Genomic DNA, 27,735 nt, shown 5'->3' on the forward strand with positions numbered 1-27,735 from the left:
GTGGTTATCTTAACTATCGCTCTACTAAAATCTAACATTCTTTCTCCACAGGTGTCCTCTTTGATAGTTTTGATGAAGCTACTGTTCCATCATTTACAAGAAGAGTGAGACTACACGATGGCTAAAGGTTTCTTCTTCGTTGCTCTTTCCTCTCTTTCTTCATTTGTATGTTTTATGAAGAAGTTACAGGCAAATGAAAAGTTTCTTTTGTAAATCTCATGTATAATCTTCAAGAAAATCATGTGAGTACCCTAACTTTACTTTTCGCATTTTTATATTAGAACTACTATGAGCTATATACAGGCCCGTATTTAGGTAAGTGCTATTCAGTGCATGAGAACAGGGTGGCAGAATTTAGGGCGGCAAAATTTTGGATTTTTTTTTAAAGATTCACAATATAATATTTAAAAGTATCAACATGGAGAGTCCCGCGAAAGCGCGACAAAATATGTTAATGTGTTTAATTCGCTCTAATTACATCAGTTGCTAATTAGCTAGCTTACCTTATTATTTTTAAAACGTCATCCTACCCCACCCCACCCCAAGGAATGAGGATGAACTTGAACATCGTGAAAACTGATAGCGTTAAACTCAGCGACCTCAAAAACTATGAATTTAGCACTAATATCTGTCGTTTTCGATTACTTTTAAAATCTTGCCCCCTCCCTGGGAAGTGGAGTATAACCTTGAAGTTGAATTGGAAATAAACTGTCATTATTCATCTCAGCTACCCCAAAAACTATGAATTCAACTCTAATATTGCTCGTTTTCGATTATTTTTAAAATGCCCCTATGTTATTCCTATGGGGACTTTGCACCCCCCATATCTCAGCTCAGGTGTGACCCAGAGACCTGCAACAGTCGTTTTGATCATTTCTCTGTGAGCTTTAAAACATTAAAATTTCATGTTTTTATCCATAATGGTTCTCGAGTTGAAAAGCGTTACAGACAGACAGACAGCTTAAGAATTAATAGAATGCATTTTCTCCGGACAGTGAATTAAAACCTACATGAATAAATTACATGCCAGTATTGAGAGAATGTGTCTGCAATGGATGAGTGGCTAAGCTCGCTGTCTTGTAATCAAGGGGTCCCGGATTTGATTACTGTGGGGACATAAGTGATTCGGATCCTAAGTTAAGCTGTAGGTCCCGTCATTAGCACGTCATAATTATCCTATGGAAAGCAGTGGCTAACTACCATGGGCTCACCTTGCCCAGGGATCTTCCAGTCAACCACCTACCTTCAGCAGAACACCACATCATAATTATCATTGAGAGAATTAGGCCATTTAAAATTACATTGTAATTCGTGTAACTTGTCATACCTAAACTACTACTCAACAAGAGCTGGTATGTTTGCAAAATCACGCCTTGATTTATTGTTTGAAATATAAGTTTGTGCGGGGGCGGGGGATTATTTAGAGCACAGAGGCGCACAATATATAAATATGGGCCTGGCTATATACTATTAAGAATATGTTAATCAGTAATCAAACCTTGCAAAAACTTAAAAATAACGATTTATGTTGCGGAAAAATAAATGGTTATCATATTATGCAACAGAAATGGTAGTCCGTTTACTTGTATATCGTGAATCCGATTCTCGAAGGTAATAATTTTGATTCTATTTATTTTTATCCCCCCAATTATGGTGTTTAATCTCTTCACGGATATGGTATCAAATGATGCCACATATTTATCAGGAAAACAATCCGAATTATTTTCACGAAGAAGAGTGCGAACTGAAGGTAAGTAAAAATAATATTCTGAAGCACTTGTTTTTACTTACCTTCAGTTCGCACTCTTCTTCGTGAAAAAAAATCGTATTATTTTCCAGATAAATATGTGGCATCATTTAGTGCCATATCCGTGAAGAGGTTAAATGCTATAGGTTTATTTCTTATACAAAATAATCTTGTTGATTTATTTATTTGACTTTAGATGTACTGTGAAGAAATCTACATAAACCGTCTTTTGCATTTCCATCTTATATTTTACACTAAAACTATATTATTATTATTATTATTATTATTATTATTATTATTATTATTATTATTATTATTATTATTATTATTATTATTATTATTATAACATAAAGAAGTAGTGCATAGGTGCATGTTTCTTCAAACTAGATATATTTATTTGCCTCTCAATTTATTATCAACGTGAAATGTAGAAATTTTACAGTGATTTTCTTCCATTTAATTCTTCATTTGTTTTCTATTCCATATTTTAATATATATATATATACATAGATAGATAGATAGATAGATAGATAGATAGATAGATAGATAATTTTCTACTAAGTTTAATTTAATGTTACTTGGTGTAATGTAGTCTTTATTCTATTTCAAATTGGATGCTTTTATTTTTATTTTATTTATAATTTTCATTTATGTATACCTTGAAATATTCATACTTAGAGTAAAGGACAATAATTCGTCTGTATTAGCATGTATATATTAAAGTATACATTATTCGTATGTTAAAATGCTAAGTTTATGTGTTTGTGGCTAATTCCTTTTGTCGATGAGATTTCAGAAACCACAAGCTCTATTAACGTGCTGCTTTCGCTGGTAGATTTCAAATTTTATGTAGATTTGACAGTTCTCATTCAAATTTTCGAAAAACGTAAAGTTAATTTTTTATTTAACGTTTAATGATCATTTAAGCCTCATAAGTTTAACATTGTTGCTAGAGTATTGCTAGGATTGATATCCTCGTATATTTATCTGCAGAAGAGCTGCAAGGCGTATTTTTTTAAAAAAAAAAAGAAAGAAAAAGAAACTATAATATTTGCAGGTATTGGCAACACCGATGAAGTTGAAAATACGCAAGAGCATGCTCTCGTATTGTGTGCTTGCAACAGAGATAGAATTGTCCGAGTAGAGTTGCGTACGTGCGAGTAGCAGTAAGATGAAATGGATGGCTGCCATAATACAAAATCCAAGTGTGAAGTGAGATCTGTCATACAATTTCTGAACTCCAAAGGACAGAATGCAGCTGACATTTAACGGGAATTGTGTTCCGTTTACGGACCGACAATAATGAATGAAGGGAAGGTTAGGCAATGGTGCTCAGTTTCGGGAAATGTGTTCAAATATTCATCACGATGAGCGCAGTGGTAAGCCTAGTGTTCAGACGAACGATCTTGTGAAACGCGTTAACGAGAAAGCGCGATCTAATCACCGGTTCACTATAACTGAACTCGCCAAAGAGTTGTCAGAAGTGTCTGCGAAAACAATGTATCGAATTGTGACTGACAAATTGGGCTATCACAAACTGCACGAAGAGTGCTAGAAACGCTCACAAAGAGCAAAAAATGACAGCGGTACATGATTTTTTGGCCCGGTGAAGGGAGTTCGGGAATGACCAGTTTTCTCATGTAGGAATACCAGATGATACCTTGATATCATACGCCACTGGGGTGTGGAAGTAGCAGTCAATTCAGTGGTGGCGCTCTGGTTCTCCTAAAGCAAAAAAATTCAAACAGCGATTCACAAAAATCATGGCAACCGTGTTTTGTGATCAAAAGAACAACTACAGAGATGTACATTGTCAAATACTAAATAATCAGCGATGTGCCATCCAAGCTAGACTGAGAGGAATGCTACGGTCAGAAATTCTTCTGATCCATGACAAAGTCCGCCCAGACACAGTTCCTCGTATTGCTGAGAAAAAATCAAAGATTTCGTTGAGAGAGCCAATCATTCCTCTTACAGCTCCGACCTTGTCCCAGCAATTCCTTTTCCTTTACCTGGAAAGGTGGCGTCTCGAAGCTTTTAACGACAGTGAAGTGCTCAAGACATCAGTTCTGCACTGGTTCTACTTTGAGGTGACAGATTTTTACACATGAGTATAGCAGAAATGGTGAAGGTTCATGGTGACTATGTCGAAAAATATTCCAGGTATGTCCCCGTCCGTAAACGTCACCAACACCTAGTGGCCCATTTGCCGGTAATTGTCGATCATCGCTATAGTGACGCGTCGAAGGACAGCCGCTATTGTGCCACTGGCGGCAGAGTTTCGTTGAGTCGAAAGAGATATCTAGAGTCGGGGTGTTGAAGTTACCACCGCGTAGCAGCGAGGACTTCATTTTGGTCCACGCTTCTTCGATTCGTCCCGGAGAATCACGAAGGGACCAACACGAACTATCGCCAGTCATGTGCATGAGGTTATGATTTTATATTATTTTTTCTGACGAATTGTTCCTAAAGTGAGCTACGGGGATCAAGAGTGACCCATGCTTCTACATCATGAAGTGAAAAATCTTGAGATGAGTGCGTATAATTGTATGAATTTAGATGACAATTATAGCCGATCATTTGAAAGTGAATATGGGAGAACCATGAAATAAAGTAAATAGACTCGTGTCATTTTGTTATAAAAAATTACATGACGAATGGATTTTATCTAACCTCAAACGGTTGTCGTCGAATATACACGGTTACAGGAGCACTCTGATTAGCTAAATTAAAAATACCTCAATGATTTCTGCCTCTACAAGCGGATCTTTTCTTCATCGCCTCCGTGGCCAAGTCAAAAGAGCTCGCGCCTAGTAATTCAAAGGTTGGTGGTTCACGCTCATCCCGGACCACGATTTTTTTATATATATATATTACTGTTTTCAGTGTTTCTTCTCTTTTAGACTCTCCCTAATGCAACGAATTACGCATATAGGCGATTTAACATATTTTGGGGGAGTACTTTTGTTGTTCATTGGCGTTTCGTCGCGTCTCTGCCGCTGGTGGTATAATTTTCAAAAAAGAAGTGGGGCCACCACGGATCGTCGCTGTGGGGCCGCCAATTTTTGGCGAGATATCTCTAGTTGCCCATCGGTGGTGCACCGACGCTTACGGCAAGGGGCACTTATACGTATATCAATCGCAGTAAGTTTCTTTTTCTTTCAATTTTTTTTTTTTTTTAATATTGCCCTTTTTTGACATACATATAATAGGTTGACGGACATTGCACGCGCAGGCGCTTTGTTGAATAGCAAAACCTATTGTATTCTCGCAACTTCAAAGGCCTGTAGAGGCGCAATGAGGCGTGCTCGGATATGAATTTGACATCTTTTATCACTTTTCCAAGTTTCCACTAATTCTCCTCAACATCTATATATTAAAATGCCACGTTTATATGTTTGTCCTTATCGATTCACTTCTTTTGTGAGTCCTCTCGTCCTTCACTTGTGTTTGTAAAAGACATGTACAGATATAGTGAGGAAGTGGGAACGAGATTCATACTCATATTATCATATAATGATGCGCTGTTTAGGTACTTAAAGTTGAAATTAAATTTAGATAGTGAAAGTCTAAATCAAAGATGAGATCATTTAATGAAGCATATTAACAATAAAGGAAAATTAATGAAACACAGCCTACTAACAGTGCAGACAATGTCAATTAGGAGGCGCATTTCAAGATTGTTGAGAATAACAAAAGGAATACTACTTAACTTATCTATAACTATTACCTCAGTAGTTTGTTTACTTTAGTATGTGGCTTTTTACAATTTTACTTGTATTGCATCTTGTGTGCTTTTTACTGCATTTTTTCTCCTTAGAAAACAATCCACATAACGACTCAAAACATCAAAATTAAGTTTTAGAGGAGTGTCTCTTTATTATTTGTGAACACGTTTCAGTGCATTTTCTTTATAAAATTCTCTATAAAGTGCATTCTCTATAAAGTGCATTCTCTATTTTCTTTATAGTATAAAAGGTATATTTAAAATTAAAATTATCCATGAGATACATTAAATTAAGAATTAAATTTAACTGTCTTTCTGCTTCATGAATTCAATCACCGCCAGAATAAATCACTGCGACTGTCAGTGAGGTATTTATGGTATTGGGTAAACATTTTTTTAAACTGTATAACTTTTTGCTAATGCTGCAAGTCATTAATCGAGTCATAGTACACCGTGTTTCAAAAATAATGATCTGATTTTGGACGGTAATAATTACGGAACATGGGTCGTGCCGGCAAGGAAATGAGTGTTGTTTGAATGGGCGTCGGCTAGAGTTTCAGAAAAGCGCCGTTTGATATCAGTCAATGCGTCTTCTCAGTTTGCAGTCAATCAGAAGTAAGATAGTGTTCGCTGAACAGAAAGCGTTTTGTGTGCTGCAGTTTGCAAAGACTGAGTTAATGATTTTGGTCCAGTTTGCTTTTCGTAGGCATTTTGGCATTGATCCACCTGCATCCAAAAACATCCGTCATTAGTATCGCCAATTTGAAGAGACAGGATGCTTGTGCAAAGGTAAGAGTGCAGGTCGGCCTCGCACTTTTGATGAAATGGTGGCAACAATTCGATAAACATTGGAACGGAGTCCGCGAAAGTCTGCTGCTGGTGGACACAGAACATTTGTAACAGCATCTAAAACTTGAAGATTTCGTGAGTATTTTGTAATTTATCCCATTTTTGTAGTATGTTTTTATGTATACATATGAACTTTTAAAATCAGGTCATTCTTTTTGAAACACCCTGTAATATAAATGTGCAATACTTTGTTTTATGCACTACTTCTTTTGATATAGAAACATGAAGGGAAGAGTAGTTGACAGTTCTTAACGCCTAAGTTATTACAAATTATTCTCCTACTATTTTAAGATAAAAGTTTTCATAGCCAGATAATTGAATAATGATTGTTTAATTTCTGTATCCAATGTGATAACTCAATTTATAGCGCGAAAACTCATTAATCGGATAGCCTGGGTTCAGCATCTACATTCCGAAATTTAGAATTATGAAACTAACGTTCATAGAAACAAAATAGTTATCCAATGGCGTATATGTATTTAAGAAATTAAACACAAAACATTTTTTGAAATACTGAACATTTTTCCAACTACTTCCCTTTATGTTTTGTACTAGATGCTAGTTTAATATCGTAATTATATTATACCTCGTAAGGACAGAGGACATTTTCCTTATAATCGCATGTTCTAAGATCGAAATTGTAGTATAATCCAGGCGAGCATGTGAGTACTCGTGGAAAATTATGTATACATCGGATGGAGGCATCACATCGCCCAAAATATCTAAAATATCCAAATGCTTGGGGACACTGAAATAAATAAAAATTAATTGTATGATTCTTATTATAACCTTTATGGTTTTCAAAATACGACCACATGCATTTCTGTTCCGTATTTAACATGAACAGATAAGTATAAAAACAAGAACAAAGTTGCAAAATATTTGAAATACCAATAGTATTTCACCATCACATAAAGTGCATTCTTATTAAAAATATTACTCCTACTTCACAACTTAGTAGTATTGAGTAGCTCAATTGAGGAATCTGTTAATTACATTTTCAAATACTGTAACACTTAACTAAGTGTTCATGATCTTTACAATCGACATATTCTTTGTCTGAAAAACTTTCTAAAGCCCGTTAAAAAGAACGAAGAATATCCTATTCAATTCCAAAACTTGTCAATTGCAAAGAGATTGTGAATAGAAATATGTTAACTGCAGCACGGTTGGTAATTTTATTAACTTAAAGGAAAACACTGCAGTAACATGAGCTACTGTAGCAAAATCTACTAGTTTCTATATCAATGCTACCAACCATCACTTGAGAGAATATTTGAGAACGAACGCAGCTACATGTTCTAATATACAGTACAAGAAGTATTTTAGGTAGGTTTTCGTATTTTATGATATACTGCTTGCACTGCGAAAGAAAATAAACCAAAGAAGTATTACTTAGCTTTTGTTCTTATGTTAAGATTTACTTTTCACACAGTTTTCAATATCCAGCTCCACTTCTTCTCCTTCCATATGGGAAAGAAATACTTTTATACTGGCTTAAATCACTGTTTTGTGGTGCCATTTTCAGTATATTTTTTCTTATTTAGTTTAATTTATTGATCATTTTTCTCCATGATCTTAGTGCTTTTCTGTCTTTTTTCGTATTTCTTCTTCTTCTTCTTCTTCTTCTTCTTCTTCTTATTATTATTATTATTATTATTATTATTATTATTATTATTATTATTATTATTATTATTATTATTATTATTATTATTATTATTATTATTTCTTTTTCCATTTGCTCAGAAGTTATACTTTTCTTTTCTGAAATTGTACATCATCATCTTAAAGATACAATAGAAGTTGGACATTGATTTTATCACTGTTCCACGCTATCAATATTTTTAATGAGTATGGTTCTTGTCTCACTTTTTGTTGAGACTATGTACAATTTTTAAATTTTTTTTTCTCTAGATTTCAATATTAATTTACGTTCAAATAATATATGATCAATTGATTCTTCCGTCTTCCACACCAACATATTAAGGTATCTCGGCGAAGTATTTTGTACAAAGTTGTATTAAGTTGTATTAAGTATTTTGTAGTTGAATTAAGTTCCGTATGTAATCTTAACTTCTTTAACCATATGATGCAACGCCTTTTAACTTGTCAGAGTTTACCCTAGGGCTTTGTGTATGTTATTTTAGATTTTTTCCAGTGAAATTTTCCTCGTCCCATTCTACTATTTTTCTTCCAATTTTTTATTAGTATTTTAATAGTGCAGTTAATACTAATTAAAAAATAGAATGATACACAAAGACTGAAAAAGTGCATGACTGGACTGAGGTGCAAACCCGTCATCTTTAGCGTACCATGTCAGTGCGTTAACCACTACGCTGCCCAGCCCGTTTCCTAAAAAGCCATATACCTTCTCATTCTTGAAGTCGGTGTTCTTTCACTCAAACCACATGGTTTGTATTGCAACTTCCCGTTGTGCTTGGGTAGTCCAGTGTCTACTTTTAGAACACATCTAACGGTTGAATTATCATTGCAGCAACGAATGAAGGAAACAATCGATTTTGAACACACCAATTCCTCTGTGAGTGCGAAATCAATGATACACAAAGAGTGGAAAAGTACGTGACTGGACCGAGGCTTGTACCCGGGATCTTGGGCTTACCTTGACAATGCGTTAACAATTACACTACCTAGTCCGTTCCCTGAATAGCCATACTTTCTCTCATTCTTGAAGTCGATATTGTTTCACTCGGACCACATGGTTTGTACCACAACTTTCTAGTACTTGGGCAATTCATTGTCTACATTCGGAACACCTCTAACGACTGTATTGTCATTATAGCAAAGAATAGAGAGTAAAACAGAATTTGATGATACACAAACCCGAACTCGACCCGCATTAGAGTCGCGGTTAAACCATAGGGTTTTTCTATCATTGAATTCGGATCTATATATTCAATGTGTTAAAATTGGTTGTTTCCTCCATTCATTTCTATAGTATATAGTACTTTAAAATTGATTGGAAAGAGTTGCCGCCTGCTGGAAGGCTACATCGATTAGTTCATTAAAATCTTCGTTAGTGTGCGCTTTGACATATATAACCACATATGACAACTATAATATTATTATATTTTAGTTGTGTAAATATAACCTTTATGTTAAGAATGTTCCATGTTGATTTTTTGTTCCAATTTGGAGTATTAATACTAACTACAATATTTAATGCATCTATGCATATGCATACCTCTTTTGCATGACTTATTTCTATGTTTAATACTGCCTGGCGTATTGCAAAGGTTTTTATTTCCAAGATTGATGTTACGGAATGCAATTAATATTGCATTTTTTTTTTATTTCATAATATGTATAGTTGCTCTGACATTTGTGTTAGTCTTTGAACTATCTGTATATATGTATGTGTAGTCGGAAGGTAATTTATCTGTGTGATACTGCCAAAAGTTTGGTATTATTGTGGATTATATATATATATATATATATATATATATATATATATATATATATATATATACACCTAGGTAAATATATATATTTTGTCTCCAGAAAAGGATATTTTGGAATAATAAGATTGATTGATATATAGATTGTGAAGAAAGAATTACAGTAATAAGGAAGTAGGGGAGCTTTGTATATTTTTGATTGAAAGATTTGTAAGTTAGTATAATCCTGATTGGTAACCTCGGGTAGTTTTAAGCGAAATGGTAGCATTTTGTTAAAGTTTTGTATCAACATTTTTTTTTTTTTTTTTTTCAAAATATTTATGCAAATTGGTGTTTTACTGTGCTAAGTCTAGATAATATGTACTTCTGTATAGTTTTATCTATTTGCATGCCTATTGGAAAGTTACTTGTTTCCTCTCATATAATATTTTTTGGACAAAATGAGGGTTGAGAATAAGTTATTTTTAATATTTTATATTGTAGTTGCACTAGATTGTTTATAAGTTTTGTTTTCTTGAAGTGAATGAAAATATCTACAGTTAAGTTTAAATGAAGTATAAGAATTTTCTCTTCGCAACTTATTTAATAATCATAATCTCTAACCATGTTTGGTTCAGGAAAAAAATCAAATGATTCTGTATAAGCACGTTGTAGAGAAACTGGTGGTATAAGAGTTAATATATAGTGCTGGAAGTTGTGTAGAATATTTATTTTTTTTTTATCAATTTATTTTTAACAATTTTATTGCCATAAATTTAAAACATTATACAAAGACCTAATATAAAAGACCATATTTGAAACAACGAATTATATAACGTGAAGTTATGAAAAATCATTTTAAAGAACCAAGAAAATATTAGTATACGAGTTAATTATAACATCATAATCTATACACAATTTATACTTAAATGTAATTAATATGCAACGAACGTGTATCGTAGTTAGTTCTGTAGAATATGGTGTGAATAAGTGTAAAAAAAAAAAAAAAAAAAAAAAAATAACAATGTAATTGTAAAATAAGACAAGTAATTAGGATATAAGCAAATGCAAACACTGTATATTTTCAAGTTTCGTGTATATTTTCAATATTGTTTATAACTAGTTTGCTTTAAAACATTATTCAGTATTTTTAGTGAAATATAGAGAAGATATGCATTATATTCTACAAGTACCTCAAGTGAGATGAAAGAAATAATTAAAGAAAAGAATTAACAATCTTTGAATGTAACTTCAAATTTTAAGAAAATACTAACGAGTAAAGTGTCTTTTTAATTGACGCTTCCTTTGAGAATTGCTTCATTGACAAAATAGCATGGTTTTCAAACTGAGATAATGTTAAGACGTTGGTCCATATAGTTAGAAAATCTTCCAACCAATGTTTACAAGGCCTGTTTAATAAAATTTTAATGGTAATACAAGAAACTTCCCATTGCAAATTTCACAGTATTAAACAGGTATTTTTTGTGTTAATGTTTTCAGAAAACAAATCACAGAAATCATGGCTTCATATCATTTATAAAATGATCACAATGACATTTTTCTGATTTTCAGGTTCCGATTCTGAAGCAGTTAATAGATCCAGCAGCTACACTTTTCAATAAGTGTGTAGAACAGAGGTGACGAATCTCTTTTAGGTTTGAGGACTGCATTTCGTTTCGAAATCACTTGTTGTCTACTTATCAATTTATAGACTAGAGGGAATTATAAAATAATAACAGTGATTGATGCAGACAGTATGACACAGACTACCGGGGCTACTTCTCATGACTTGTCGGTAGATATGCTGGCCATCCCTGTATAAAAATCTCAGAATTTCTGTTCGTAGCTTATTCAAATCTAACAAAACATAATAATATGAAGAAAATATTAACAAGATACTTTTAAAAGAAATTATGAAAAAATACATTTCTAATTCAAACTGTCTTCTGCAAAAGAAAAAAAAAGTTCCAAAGAAACTGTACATAACTCATAATAATTATTATTGAATGTTCCCTTAATTTTATCACTCTAGTGATAAACATTACTTTCCATATTGCTGAGCTAACTACTGAGTCGATGCATAAGTTCGTGCGGTTTTCTTTTGAGTTGGCAACAATGAGACGTGAAGCGATTGTTTATCGTTATTCCGTTGTTTCACCGTAGTTTGGAGTTTGTGTGTTGTTAAACACAGGTTTTCTTGATTGTGAGCGTTTTATTGTATATATGTTGTATATATTGTATATATTTCAGACAAACTAATATGGAATGTCAAGTTGAGAAAGGTGATCATTTTCGTCACATTTTACTCGTCGAGTTTAACCGAGAATCCAGTGCAGCACAAGCTGCAAGATCAATTTGTGCTGTGTACGGGAATGAGGCAATTGCTGAAAGAACAGCACAGAAAAGCTTCTCTTAACCAATGGCTAACAGATTTCTTCCAGTCAAAACCAAAACAGTTCTACAGACGAGGCATTCAACTGCTACCTGAACGTCGGCAGAAGGTCATAGATAGTGGAAATGAATACATCACTGAGTGATTGTGAGTTAATGTGAGTGACAGTAAAATGTATGCAATGTATTGTTACACTTGTAGAATATGTTAATGTTATGTCTATGTTGTGTTTGTATTTGAATTAACAGAACAGCAGAATAAAAATAAAATGTAAAACATAAGAACCGCACGAACTTATGTATTTACTCAATATAAATTGACCGTTGCTAATTACCTCTTACATTTACGAAATTTTTAGCTATGACATTTCTATATGAGCTTAAAAATGTCCCTCAGTCAATACAGAAGAACAATTTTGTTTTCCTAAATATGTTAATGATACCACGAATAAAAATTGAAATTGATCTGTGTCATGATGTGAACCCAGAAAATCGATAAATAAATTCTCAGCGCTACTAATGAGTTATCAATAGTAAAGCTATTACTCGAGATTTAACTTTTCTTTAGAATATAAGCGGTACGACCACAATCCTTGTACTAAACTGCCATCATAAATAAACTAATTCAAAATCTTTAAAAAGTAGTGTGTGAGAAAAAATAGAAAAATTCGTATACTATGAAATTCAAAGAAGGGCAGAAGTACTAGTAGACTCAAAATCAAACGCGAGTTTCTGGCTTATCGTATTGGTGTGCTAACCACTTCGGTACGTACTATACTTTTCGACCCAGTCTCACATCTCTTTTAAGTCGATGTTCAATCACATTGATTAACTCAAAACTCTTCTTGTGTTCGGAAAATCCAGTGTCTATATTCGTGAACACATATCACACTTGATTAAATCAGTGTGAGAAAACAGTTATTTTCTCCATTTAATTTAACATACGTAGCGTTCATTAATATAGACTCTGTATTATTCAGGTAAAGCAAATGCTACGGGTAGCCCATGTACTTTCGGTAGCTAAACACCAACATCTCAAAGATGAAGACTGATCAAGGAATGTATTGTGTAGCATGTGATTATGTACCAGAATGATTAGCCGGAGGTACTGTTAAATTCTCAGATCTGTCGCACTGTTTTTGCTCATTGAATTTCATTGCAAACTACTTTTTTTTTTTTTTTTTTTTTAAATTTATGATTCAGTTTCCCATTTGGTTTCCAGAAATATAAATAATTATAAGAGAACTTTTCTTGCAACTGGAAACAAATTTAGGACTTTGTTATCTTATCAAAGTTTTAAAATACTGCATGCGGCAAATATAATATCATTATTGTTTTAAAAATATACTGTATTTACTGGTAAAAGCTAGAAGAAGTATAAAAGATTATACTCTGTTCAGCATATGCTACTAACTATTTTTCATTTCGTTTCTACTGAAGAGAATGTAGATTTTTTTTTAAAATAATTAACACAAATTTAAATCGAATCCTCTCAATTTTGTTTTTCTGTTATAGGATAAGGCAAAAGTAAAATTAAGTATATTATATCCTTTACCATTGTCTTTGATTATTGTTATTATTATTTTACCTGCTGATTGCAGTGAACTTCGGACTCTGATGAACATTCGTAAGTCTCAAAATTAAAATTATAACCATCTGGACAGTAACTTATATGCGATTCTCCTTCATTACAAACTAGATATGCATCACAATGGCCTTGTAATGGAAAGAAACCATCTGATTCAGGGCACTGAAAATATATGTAAAGTTAAAATAAATAAGTAAAATATTATTTATGTTACAAATTTTATGTTTTATACAGGGTGTTTTAAAACAACACCGATAACTTTTGGATTTTATTCCTGATACCAAGATAAGACAAAAAAGTATAGACCAACCTTGATGCAGAAACTCGTCATTTCGGAGTAATAGGCCGCCGAAAACATGAAAAAAGAAATGAACTTTAAGGGTCCATAGCTCCAATATTATGGGACCTACCGTAGTCGGGCCAAGACTTCACTTAAGAACTAGTATGTGCCTGTTCCAAATATCCATGTTTCAGAATCCTGCAGTACTTCCGCAACATTTTTTATAGAGGTAGTTGGTGAGTACTTCAAATTATATGCCCGTAGCCAAATTCCCACTATAAAAATTGTTACCTGAGTACCTTAAGATTATGAAACATGGATTTTTGGATAGAGCATATATTAGTTCCTAAGTAAAGTCTTCACGTGACTACGGTAGGTTCCATAGTTTTGGAGCTACGGACCTTTAAGGTTCATTTCTCATGTTTTCGGCGGCCTATAACTCCGAAATGACGGATTTCTGCACCCAGGTTGGTCTACACTTTTTGTCTTCACTTGTTGTCAGGAACCACTTCCCAAAAGTTATCAGTGTTGTTTTGAAACACCCTGTACATGTGAAGTTAAATAAATAAAATATTATTTGTGTTACCAACTTTAAAGCTTGACTTGAAATCTAACTTCCCTTTAAAGTATACATGTTGATATTTATTAATATTCATTAGTATTTTAATGACAGTATTGTAGTGTCGTTAAGTTGAAAAATACAATTTTTTCTTTACTGTCAGTAATCTTCCAGAACCCCTGATTTATAAAATGATATATTCGTACAATTTGAAAAATGCTCACTTTACCCTTGTCTACACTGTTTGAATCTATTAAACAATTATCAATCGTTGAATTTGCATTTTCCCTATTAGCAGTATTGCCAAGACAGAAAAGAAAAAGGATTTAGTGGGGATAGAATGAATAAAAATTAATTATAGGTAACAGCTATGCATACTAACATATTAAAACTTTTAAAGAAACACTTCCATATATCTATTGATATATATATATCCAACGAATTACTTACCAACAAATAATGTATACATTATCACAAAACACGAAAGTGTGAAATTTTGGCAAATATTTCATCGGATAGGAAAGAAATGAAAACTGACAAAACAGAAAAGTAACTACGAAGCATCCGTGTGGGCGCCATCTTGGAATACAATCAATGTATTCTTAAATTGTAGTGTTGCAAGGTTAAACGTACAGAATGTATCAGGCCAAGAAAGAAAAGTAATGGGACAAATTATTCCGGATAAGTGTACTGAAAACAGAAAGACAATGAGGAACTAAATTTATATGTTAAATCATGTTTGAACAATTATAGAACAAGTAGGAAGGCCCATAGTCAGATTTTCACTCATCTTTTTCTCTTCATCCAACTGTTCCACATAAGCATGGCTATTGTGGTGCTATAGTTCGTACGAGCAGCAATGCAGTAACCAAAAAAGTAGGCTACTAACATATATATTATTGAAAACTGCGCTGTTTCTCGCATCTGTGCATAGCTTGTCTACAAATGGCATCGACAGAAATCTTTCGATTGATTGGGTTTTGTAAGTGCTACAAAACGAGGAACACTGAATTTATATTTAGTCATTGATCATTAAATTTTATACACATAATTTTAACAAAGGAATTTTTGAATGGGAAAAAGTAAATTACCTACCAGAAATCATGAAGTTCAAAATCTGTTCTTAGATTTCTGTAACATCTCGTTTTATTCTTCAATGTAAGCTTGTTTTCCAAGAAATATATTTCTGTTTAGTTAGGAATTTGTAATTATTTAAGAAATTGACAAATATACGCCCGTTCTTTGTATAGAAGTCTAGGAACTTCGTAATATAATCATCTAGGATTTTCCTAATAGTCAAAATAATAAGTCGACGTAACCAGTAACTTACAGTTACTTGCAGCAACGCAACAATTGAAGTCGTGACTTCCATAATCACACAAGTTCAGCTGAAGCGATATTGAGAAAATCATTAAAAATGGAATATTTGTTGGAAATATGAACTTGGAAATCAGACTTTGTTCATACTTAGTGACATTTGTTATTCAGCAAAGTGTAAGTATGAAAAAAGTCTGATTTCCAAGTTCACATTTCCAACAAACATTCAGTTTTTATTGATTTTCTCAATATCGCTTCAGTTGGACTTGTGTGGTTATGGAAGTCACGGCTTCAATTTAAGTGACACAATTCTTAATAAAGATTCATTTATAACAAGCTTGTCATATAGAGTAATATCAATGTGTAAAAGTTTTCTTCACTCCAATTAACCAATTTCTGTTTTAGGTAAGTTCTTATATCATTAAGGCAATAATAATAATAATAATAATAATAATAATAATAATAATAATAATAATAATAATAATAATAATAATAATAATAATAATAATAATAATAATAATAATAATAATAATAATAATATATACAGTGGTGAATCCAGGATAAGATCAAGGGAGAGGCTAAACCATAGTTTGCAGCTTTATTCAGGTAAAGCAGGATTGAAGCCATTTTATCCAGTGTATACCTGAGCATCAAGAAGGGGGCTATAGCCCCTATAACCCCCCTTGGATCCGCGCCTTTATATGGTTGGTAATATCTCCTGAATTATATTTCTTGGTATTATCTCCTGAATATAAAATATTATTCTTAAAAGTTAATAGAAAAATGGAAAATTACCTTTACTTGTAAACATTTCACATATTTAGGATAGTCACATACTAACGTATCAGGGTTAAACAGCAATCCTGGCGAACACTTCCGAACTTCTCCATGACCTCTGTCACACACAGTAAATTCACGACAATCATCTAGTGTGGGGAAAAAGCCATTTTCTCTCGGACACTGTCAGAAATTAATAACAATAATCACAAATTAAATTAGTACCAATGAACTACTTTTATGCTCAAAATTACCATAGCATTGCTATTTCCAGTAGATCGTAGAACGAAACAAGATTGAGAGAAATTTTTCGTTTTTCTTAGGTATCAAAAATATATTTCTTTCTTTTTCTCAGCAAACTTTTACGGAACTCAAGAAATGGGTCACTCACTCATCTCTTTGGGATAATCTACTTGTAATAATAAATAAATAATATTTTGTATTAATACTTGAGAGAATATGAGGCCTGTATATCTCAATAAACTAATACTGTGGGCTAAACTTCGTGAAAAGGAACTCGGATACATAAAGAAAAGAACAAAGGAAAAACTTTTTAATAATTGAAGTATGTAAGTAATTATGAAAATAATTTATGTAAGTAATTTGCATTCATGAAAATGCAATAAATACAAAGTTGGTAGTAAACCAAACGCATCTCAGTTTGTATTGAATGCGCAATATAAAACAATTTAATGATATGTATTTATATTGTATTGATATATGGAGTCTGCCATCATACACTCTATTTTCCCTAGTTTGCTGGCAGCAAAAATAGAACATATGAACAATGGTCTTTCGCAGGTCAAAATGTAGTTCCGGAGGTAAAATATCCCCCCATTCGGATCTCCGGGAGGGGGATGGCTTGGGAAGGACTATTGGATGAGAAAGTAATAATGGGGGGAAGACAGACAGAGAAAGGAAGACAGGGAAGAGCAAAAGGTTTAAAAGAGGGACATGGAACGTACGTACTATGTTACAGGGAGGAAAATTAGAAAATCTTAAAGAAGAAATGAAACAAAATAATTTAGATTTGGTAGGCGTTTGTGAAGTTAGATGGGAAGATAATGGGGTATTGAACAGCGAAGGATATAGAATGTTTTACTCAGGGAATGAAAAGGGCGGTCATAATGGCGTAGGAATAATTCTTGGAAAGCGCTTAAAGGAGAAGGTAATGAAAGTAGAATTTATTGATGATAGAGTTATTATGTTAAGACTTAAAAGGAAAACGAAGGATCTAGTGGTAATACAGACATTTGCACCGACGACTTCGCATGCAAATGAAGAAGTAGAGGAAAATTATGAGAAAATAGAAGAAATTATAGATAGGGAGAAGAAGGGTGCATGCATAATTCTAATGGGAGATTTCAATGCAGTTGTGGGAGAAAAACAGGAAGGTAGTATCGTAGGCAAATATGGTTTAGGCGAAAGAAATGAAAGGGGAGAGGGACTGGTGAATTTCTGTAGACAGAATTCACTAGTAATTGGGAACACTTGGTTCAATCAGCACAAGAGAAGAAGATATACATGGAAATCACCAATAGACGGCGGAATATATCAAATAGACTATGTTATGATTCAGGACAGGTATCGGAATAGCTTAAAGAACGCGAAGACTCTTCCCGGGGCTGATATTTTCTCTGATCATAATCTTGTGCTGGCCGAAGTAGATATTCAACTGAAAAATGTAGGCAGAAGAAAAGTAGGTAACAAAGTGTTGAATACTGAAAAGTTGAAAAATGGGGAAATAAGAAATTTTTTCGTTGAAAAATTCGAAGAAAAAGGTTCAAACGAGGAAAGGATAGGCGCAGGTAGTAACGCATGGTGGGAACATATTAAAAGTTGCTTACAGCAGGCTGCAGAAGAAGCAGTAGGTTACTGCGAACACAAAACTGCTAAAAAACCTTGGGTTACAGAGCAGATGTTGCAGAAAACGAGGGAGAGGAAGATGTGGAAACAGGTTGACATAGAAGAGGGCAGAAAGATGTACAGAAAGTTAAATAATGAATTACGAAGAGAAACAGGCAGAGCGAGGGAAGAGTTTTACAAAAGAAAATGCAAGGACATAGAAGAATTAGAAAGAGTTGGGAAATATGAGGAAATGTACAAGGAGATGAAATCTATGGAATTTCGGAGGAAACAAGGGGGTATTATGATGGCAGTAGAAAATAAGAATGGGAAGGTAGTCAGCGAGAGAAATGAGGTCATAGGAAGGTGGAAAGAATACGTTGAAAACTTATATGAGAGTAGGGATAGACCGTGTAGCCTAAATGTTGAAGTAGAAAATGAAGTAGGCGAGGATGATAAAGGATTTAGTATTCTTCAGGATGAGTTTGAAAAGGCTATATCCGAGATTAGGAATGGAAAGGCAACAGGAATAGATAATATACCAATCGAATTCATTAAAAATATAGGAGACAAGGAAAAGAAAGAATTGTTGCGACTATGCAATGAAATATATGAAACAGGAGAATGGCCAAAAGACTTTCTGAAAACGATCATGATACCGATGGCTAAGAAATCGAACCCAAAGAGATGTGAGGATTATAGAACTATTAGTCTCATATCTCATGCAGCTAAAATTCTGCTCCGAATACTGAACAGAAGATTATATGGAAGAACAAATAAAGATGTTGAGGAGGAGCAGTTCGGGTTCAGAAGAGGCAAAGGCACAAGAGATGCTATTGGATTATTAAGGACGATCGGGGAAAGATTTATAGAAAAAGGGAAAGAGGTGTATGTTGTATTTATTGATCTAGAAAAGGCTTTTAACCGCGTGAATTGGGAATTGTTGTTGGGAGTTCTAACAAAGATAGGGTTGGAATGGAAAGATAGAAGACTCATAAGAAACTTATACATGAACCAACAAGTAAGTGTTAGGATAGGGGAAGAACTGACGGAAGAGAGTGCAATTGGAAGGGGAGTTCGACAAGGATGCTGCCTCTCGCCAACACTATTTAATGTCTATCTAGAAGAGATAGTGAAAAAGAGCCTACATGATGATGATGGCATTTCGGTAGGAGGTAGAATGATTAGATGCATAAGATTTGCAGACGATATGGCACTTGTCGCAGAATCTGAAAAGAAAATCAATAAAATGTTAGAAAAAATGAGAAAGGGCTTTGAAGAATATGGGATGAAAATAAATGTTAGAAAGACAAAAGCCATGGTGATTGGAACGAAGGGGTCTGTGTCAAATATAAAAGTAGGAGGAGAGAAAATAGAACAAGTGAATAGTTTTCGATACCTGGGTAGTATTCTTAGTAATGACATGAAATGCGAACGTGAAATAAAAGCAAGGATAGGAATGGCGAAAGAAGCCTTTAGGAGGAAGAAAAGTCTGTTTTGTGGGACCTTGAATAAAGAGTTGAGAAAAAGACTCATAAAATGCTTCGTGTGGAGTGTTGTACTGCATGGGGCGGAGACGTGGACATTACGTAAAGGTGACGAAAATCGACTGGAAGATCATACGCGAAGATGAAAAGGTTAGCGGAGGACCGTGGAGCATGGAAGCTTCTCAGCTGCGGCAAGTGACCTGCCAATAAAGGCAGAATACCTATGATGATGATGATATATGGATGATGATTCAATCACAACTACTAGTATTTTCACACATATAGATTAGCAGATCATTAATTTGCTTGTTTGACTTAATTAAAGGTCATAAGAATTTATACTATGTATATCAAACAATATATATATAAAGAGCCATATAAACACAAAGGGTTTCGTATGACAATTTTCTAGAAGCGTAGTAATAACAAAGGGATTTCTGATTTACAATTTACAAAGTAATAAAAAAGAACGTGCGTAACATAATTTTATAAATCTATAACTATCTTATTTTTCATCTTTTCTCAATCGATGACTATTTATGACAAATAACATAATGACTAAAACCAGATTAATTGCATAATATTCTTATCATATTGGGAAGAACTAACAAATGTAAACTGTTTCCGTTTGTCTCATAATTTCTAAAATGGATTGTTAATCTATGCTAAAGTCTCTAGTATGTTAATGCTGTGTCTATGTACTTACAAAAGGTCAAAAGAATTTGATCAATACTATATGCTTTGTATTTTAGTTATATTTACAGAAGGAACCCACGTATAGTTTCTTCGTTTCTTCTCTAAAACTCAATTTCCCTAATTAACCATGGTTCACTTGAAGCTTTATCTCAAGCAGCTACCTTTATCATCTTACTTCAGATAAACCAAAAGCTTCTGGATTCTGTCTTCCACCTAAAATTTGTAAATTCGATAACCCAGAAAGATTTACTGTTTCCAGTTAGGTTGTGCTATCGAACTGAGATATTAGTTTTTCTCAACTATAGTCGCTGACCGCTCATTCATGTTTTTTATCATGAAGACATAAACCATTTTTTTATTCATTAACTAGCCTCAACCACCAAATGCCATTCTAGTCACTAGAAATATTACTTCGTTATGTACCAACACCTAACCTAAGCTCTATTAAAGAATTCATAAATATATGTTCTAATCTTTAAAAGTTCAGATCACAAGTTAGTAATCCGACTAAGTTCGTTTTCCTAATTTTGAATTTTGCATTAAAAAGTAATCATACCTTCAAATCAAATGCACTTTATGGGTACTCTGGCCCATATCCAGCCACTCATGGGACGAGTTCAAACTCTTACCTGAATTAAATTGTAAGTTAACATTTTTCTTATATGTATGCAAGGGCAATGGTTAATACTAGAAATAGACCCACAACCTCGAAACAATAAGTTCCTCGTTAAATTCGTCTTCCAGTTAAACCATCTCTTTCTTTAACGTAAACGTCGAACTTGAGAATGGGTATCCCAAGGCTGCATCAAACCAACAGTAGGTAATGCATCTATTTCAAGAGCTTATTATTTCAAACGGTCCCTACACTATACCCTGGCCATTCGAAAACTTATATCTGCTTCACTGCAGTGCCCTTAAATAATCCCTTCGTGATCTTCTTGTCAGTACTCTTCAACCAAAACTTAAAGTAGTTCGATTTTTTTTCTACTTAAAATTTAGGTGGTGGGGAAACAAAAACAAAACTGAAAATAAAAATCGAACTACCTTAAGTTCTTTATTCTGAATTTGCTCCATCAATACCATCCTAGTCGCCATTGGCCACCAAATTTCTTTTCTCCCATAGTCACTACTTCACTTGATATTGAGAAAAGCTTCTACCCCGACCTACTGTTAAACCAATTAGCGAAAGTCCTCTAATTTTTACACCTTCATTAGAAGATCGGATGTACTTTGAAAGATGCCTAACAGTTGTAAAACTTGACCTCTATTCGACACCAATTTGTCTTTCCAACATCCACTACAAAGACAACTGCTCTCTCTGTCTGTAAAGCATCGACAAACGATATACAATATAGTTTTCCTTGACTTGTATCTTGTTTTTTGAACAAAATTTTTATTTGTTGTATATTAATATTTCGTTAAGTCTTGGTGTATCTTGTTTTTTGAACAAAATTTTTATTTGTTGTATATTAATATTTCGTTAAGTCTTGGAAGATACGATACAACTTAGTTTCAATAAGAAAGGAATCAGATTTAAAATGAACGTGGAAAAGATTAAAATGGTGCTCACCGACTGATTACTAGATTAATACCTCTACTTTCACTAGGTGGCAAACTTAAGTGCTAGATGGAATGACTATATTGACGATTTATGCCTTAGAAATCAACTGAAGAGAATATTGTAAATTTAGAGGTGAACTTTCTTTTATTTATATTTGCTTTTTCTTTTTATATTTGTGTTTCTAATGTTGATGTTGTTCAGTTTTAGCCAAATGGCCTTGAGCTGTATGAAACTTAGTGAATTTGTATGTTCGTAATTTCATCCATCATTTTCTAACATATTACTTCAATAAATTGTTTATACTTACAAGCTTAGTACATTTCACATTTTTCTTCACATCGCAGTGTTTTAATCTTGGGTCAAAATACATTCCAGGTGGACATTTATATTCTTCTGATATTCCGTGCACACATACTGTGTAATTCTCACAAGTATGAGGAACAGGATAATAGCCAGTGTTTGGGCACTGTATTACAAATCAAAAGAAAGAGATAATTTAATTTCAAGCCAAAGTTAAGTTGATGAAAACAATTAAAACTAACATTGAGAGAAATGTAATATAAATCTGATAGTTAAAGTTCGATGCACACTTCTTAACTTAATTAATTTAATTTATTTCAATTAACGTCGTAACTACTAGAATCTGTAGTTTATTTTTTGGATAATCTAGTGAAAAGCAGATAATGTGCACATTTCTAAGAACAAACGGTTTGTTGATTTTTCTGTTTTAATACGTCAGTGTTTCTTTAAAGGTTAACAGTATTTCTCAATTGCCTTTAAAGAAACAAATATACTGCATTTATCAAATTCATTGTTGTAGTCACGCATTAATTAGATAATTGTTTAAATATAGTCATTAATTTATTTATTCGTTAAGTTTAGTATCCCCTTTCAATACCGAGAGTACATGAGATATTGACATACAGTTTAAGGTGGAATCAGAACCATAACCATGCTATTCCGTCGGGAATTAAATCTGGGACCACAAGCCACTAGACTAGCGGGAAAGGGTCTATAAATGGTCCCAAAGTCTCAAACATTTTCTTTTTTCATCTAGATATAAACAGGAAGAGAAAAGAGTATGTGCAACCATTTGAGAAAGTATTAACATTGGCATCCACATATAACAATACATCACAAAACTTAAGTAAGAATGGTTATCATTGTTCATCTAATTTGTATTTCTCGGTTATGAGACAATTATGATAGAGCGGTCTGTACCTTGTTTCACAAATTGAATACACAATTTCTCATTGCAAGTCATCATTTTAATTAGGACATAGTTTACACTAATTAAATAGTTACATGTATGGATTTATTAAAGTATTCAATTTTTAACATTTTATGGTGTAAATCATTGACAAAAAATACTAGAAATTTCTTATCTTTATGACATATTGTTCAATAATAGCAGTAACAAAGAGTGTTTATGTACAAAGTAATAATAGATCTAAATGTAATTCACATAGCGATATTATTATTATTATTTTACAGTTTTGACAAGTTAGTAATTAATTCAATATTTTTTTTCTAGAAAGATTCTAATTCATGTTTTAACTTATTATGATTTTCTATTTTCACTTATTGAAATTCTTATAAGAGTAAAACCAAATAAGAAATCAATAATTCTTTTCCTCCCTTAGTTTTAATTATTAATCTCTTAAGAAGCGTTATGCTCTAGCCAGTGGTGTATTTAGGGGGTGGCTATCGGGCTTAACCGATCCCCCCCCGAAATGATTTTTTTATATGCACAAAAACATTAAAATTTGTCAGCACCCCAAAGGGAAAATATAAGGGCTTATTTTCGTGTAGTGCATAGCCCTTTATACGCCACTGGCTCTAGCCATTTATTGCGGCAATGAATAATAATATTATTAAATTGTCTTTCAATGGACTCTGGTGGAAAACTTGGGTTTTGATTCCGGATCCGAAACTGATTTTTCTCAAAAGATCGGTTCTGGTTCTCTAAACGAAATCGATTTTCTCACAAAAATAGATTTCAATTCCAGAACCAAAATTATATTTTTTCTAAGAATATCGGTTCTAGAACATATATTAATTTTTCCGAGAATATCAGTTGTTTCTGGAAGCGAAACCTATTTTTTCAGAAAAATGGGTTTCGGTGCTGGAACCGAAATTTATTTCTATTTGGTTACGATTCCAGAACTGAAACTCAGTAGAACCTGTTTACATCTATAGGTTCCGTTATAATTAAGAACTGTAGTTAAATTGTTCCAAACAATATTACAAAATAATAAGAATATAAGCAGAAACAAAATTAAATTCGATTCAGTATATCCTGATAATAATGATTTTGAGGGATTCTTGTAGCAACGGAGGTAACGAAACTGCATAATTGTCTTAACCTTCATAAAGGATCTGAATAAAGTAATGAAACTGAACCAGAATGCTGCATTTCTTGGTTAATAGTTAATGACTGTATTGTTTGTCAAACATATTTAGCCTTCTGTAATCAATATTTCGTACTCAAACAGAAACTCTCTTTTCTCGAGACTCGAAACGACGCACGACGGAAGAATATTTAAATGTATTGTAATACAAAGCCAATTGTACAGGTGAAATATGGATGGGTTCTGTTAGTAGAGTGACTGCCTGCCAAATAAAAGTATATAGAAGATATTTTATCCCGTTTCAAATCTTAACACTATTTTTTTTCTTTCTTTACATGGCGATTACATTCGAAAAACAGGATATTACCGATAAAACATATTTACAAAATGTATTGCGATGTAAGCCACAGTGGATTCTTACAAGTACATTTTGAGGCGTCGGAATCGACTTTGTTGACCAAACTTGGCGACGAAGTGAGGAATATCAAGAAACGAGCGTAAGCAAAATTTAAAATGCTTCTGTCCGTAAAGACAAGCACAGTGTCTAGAACAAGGTGTTGCAAGTCTGAAAATTGCAGTGTATTTGTAAAACGGGAGACACCAGGAGAGGATACAAGAAAGCAAGAAAGGCGACAAAACTGAGTGTAATAATTACCGAGGCATTTCTCTTCTGTCAATATCGTATAAAATCCTTTCAAACATTCTATTAGCAAGATTGACCCCATACGCAGATGAAATTATTGGAGATTATCAGTGCGGATTTAGACGAAATCGATCAACTATCGACCAAATATCAACTATCGATCAACTATCGACAAATACTCGAAAAGTAGTGGGAATACAATACCCCGGTACATCAACTACTTATTGATTTTAGAAAGTCTTACACTCAGTTAAGAGAGAAACATTGTACAACGTTCTTACAGAATTTGGAATACCGAAAAAACTAATTACATTAATTAAGGTATGCTTAAATGAATCCCAAAGTAAAGTCCGGGTAGGAAAATTTTTGTCCACGAGCTTTCACGTCGAGAATGGCTCGAAACAAGGAGATGCATTGTCGCCATTATTATTCAACTTTGTCCTGGAATACGCTATAAGGAAAATCAAAGATACCAACCAGGGCCTAAAGTTGAACAGTGTTTACTAGGTTGTGGCGTATGCTGACGATGTAAATTTAATACGGGATGAAAGGAGAAAAATAGAAAGAAACGCAGAGGTCTTATTAAACGCTTGCAGGGACATGGGTTTAGAAGTAAATGCAGAAAAAAACTATACGTGCGTCGGGACCGTAATACGGAAAATTATGAATGCGTTAAAATATTACTTTTGATAAAGTGGATACTTTCAAATATCTAGGATCAATATTAACAGAAGAAAATCATATTCACAAAGAAATTAAATGTCAACTAAAAGCAGGGAATTCGTGTTATTATTCCATTCAAAATCTCTTATCGTTGCGAATTCTGACGAAGAATTTGAAGCTTAAAATATATAAAACGATAATCATCCCTGTTGTTCTGTATGGTTGTGAAACATGGTCGCTTACTCTGAGGAAGAACATATACTGAAAGTATTTGAGAACAAGATCTTGAGACGAATATTCGGACCCAAGAGGAACGGGAATGGGGAATGGCGGAAACTTCGTAACGTGGAACTACATAATTTATACGGTTTACCAAACATTATTAGGGTCATCAAGTCAAGGAGGCTTAGGTGGGCAGGTCATGTAACCAGGATAGAAGAAAGTAGAAACGCTTTCAAGTCTTGACTGGAAGACCAATCGGAAAACGACCATTAGGAAGACCTAGGCGCAGATGGGAGGACAATATTAAGATGGATCTCGTAGAAATAGGAATACAAAGTAGAAACTGGATCCAGCTGGCTAAGGATAGAAGTCAGTGGAGAGCTTTCGTGAACGCGGCATTGAACCTCCGGGTTCGATAGGCCATAGAATTAGTTAATTAGTTAGACACCAGGAGAAAGTAGACATCTATTAGAGGGTAGACTTGTTATGGCTGCCATCTTGAAGTAGACCATCTTGTATCTCTCTCGATTGTTTTAAATAGGAAGGGGGTCATGTCATATATCAAATAATTTTAAGAGAAATCCAATGGTTAAGTCTATGTTGCATTATGTTTATATTTGTAAGATATGAAATGGCATATTGGTATAAGTGGTCTACCCTGTTGAGAAATTCACGACTGAACCGCGACGTCAGAAATTAATGGAATAAGGCAGTATGAGAGTACAGTACTAACATATTTATTCTCATACTAACAAAGAAACCCAATAAGCATGATGCCGTCTAATGGTATCAGTTGCTCACAGATATACACAAACACATACAAAGCACTAGAAAGAGGACGGATTGAACTAGTTCCCCAAATCAAACAAGATTATTATATTCATAATTACTTCACGTGTAATTTCACACAAGATTGACTGTTAACGTTGTATTCAAAGCAACTGTGTTTGTTTCTCATCAAATGTTAGGCCAAAGTGTTTTATCAATTCTCGGAACCAACCGGAAGAAATCTCGGAACCAACGAGCTCTTACCAATGTGACATTTCATTATGTCTTACAAATATAAACGTATGGCAACATTAACTTCACCATTGTATTTCTCTTAAAATTCTAGCAAAGTTTGATATATTACATGACCCCCTTACTATTTAAAACAATCGAGCAAAAAACAAGATGGTCTACTTTCAAGATGGCGGCCATGACAACTCTCTTTAAGTTTATTAGAGGCCTTATGAGACGATCAAGATAAGGCCTTTAATAGATATCTACTTTATCCTGGTGTCTATTAATGGTTTTTGTTTTTCATTCCTTTATTCGTTTTACAAATACAAATTTTGAAATTTTCAGACCTGCAACACATTGTTTTGGTTTGCTTACGCTCGTTTCTTGATATTCTACACTTCGCTGCCAAGTTTGGTCAACAAAGTCGATTTTGAACTCGCAAAGTTTACTTATTTTGAATGAAGATAAATTGAATAGAAAATAAAATAAAACAAATAACGGTGAGCGGAGCTTTAAGCAGGAAATAAAGCGTATGACAGATTTTGCGCCCCTCCAACTTGCCGGCCCATGCAAATGCACGTGTTGCACATATGGTAAAGCTGGCCTTGCCTAAATTTATTAATACGAAAGTAAAG

The 27,735-nt window shown here is 33.5% G+C and overlaps 1 protein-coding gene across 1 annotated transcript in view; it reads right to left on the minus strand.

Annotated features, from left to right (window-relative positions):
* LOC145682028 (uncharacterized) overlaps window positions 1–27,735 on the minus strand; it is an 80,143-nt gene that overhangs the window by 8,911 nt on the left and 43,497 nt on the right. Inside the window, exons 8-11 of the mRNA XM_081753630.1 lie at window positions 22,527–22,685; window positions 16,649–16,813; window positions 13,698–13,859; window positions 6,910–7,071 (exon numbers count right to left, since the gene is read on the minus strand). Coding sequence (XP_081609756.1) covers window positions 6,910–7,071; window positions 13,698–13,859; window positions 16,649–16,813; window positions 22,527–22,685 — 648 coding nt within the window. The remainder of the gene's footprint in view (window positions 1–6,909; window positions 7,072–13,697; window positions 13,860–16,648; window positions 16,814–22,526; window positions 22,686–27,735) is intronic.

The sequence above is a fragment of the Thermobia domestica genome, chromosome 3, assembly GCF_964235325.1.
Source record: "Thermobia domestica chromosome 3, izTheDome1.hap1.1, whole genome shotgun sequence".
NCBI classification, from domain to species: domain Eukaryota; kingdom Metazoa; phylum Arthropoda; class Insecta; order Zygentoma; family Lepismatidae; genus Thermobia; species Thermobia domestica.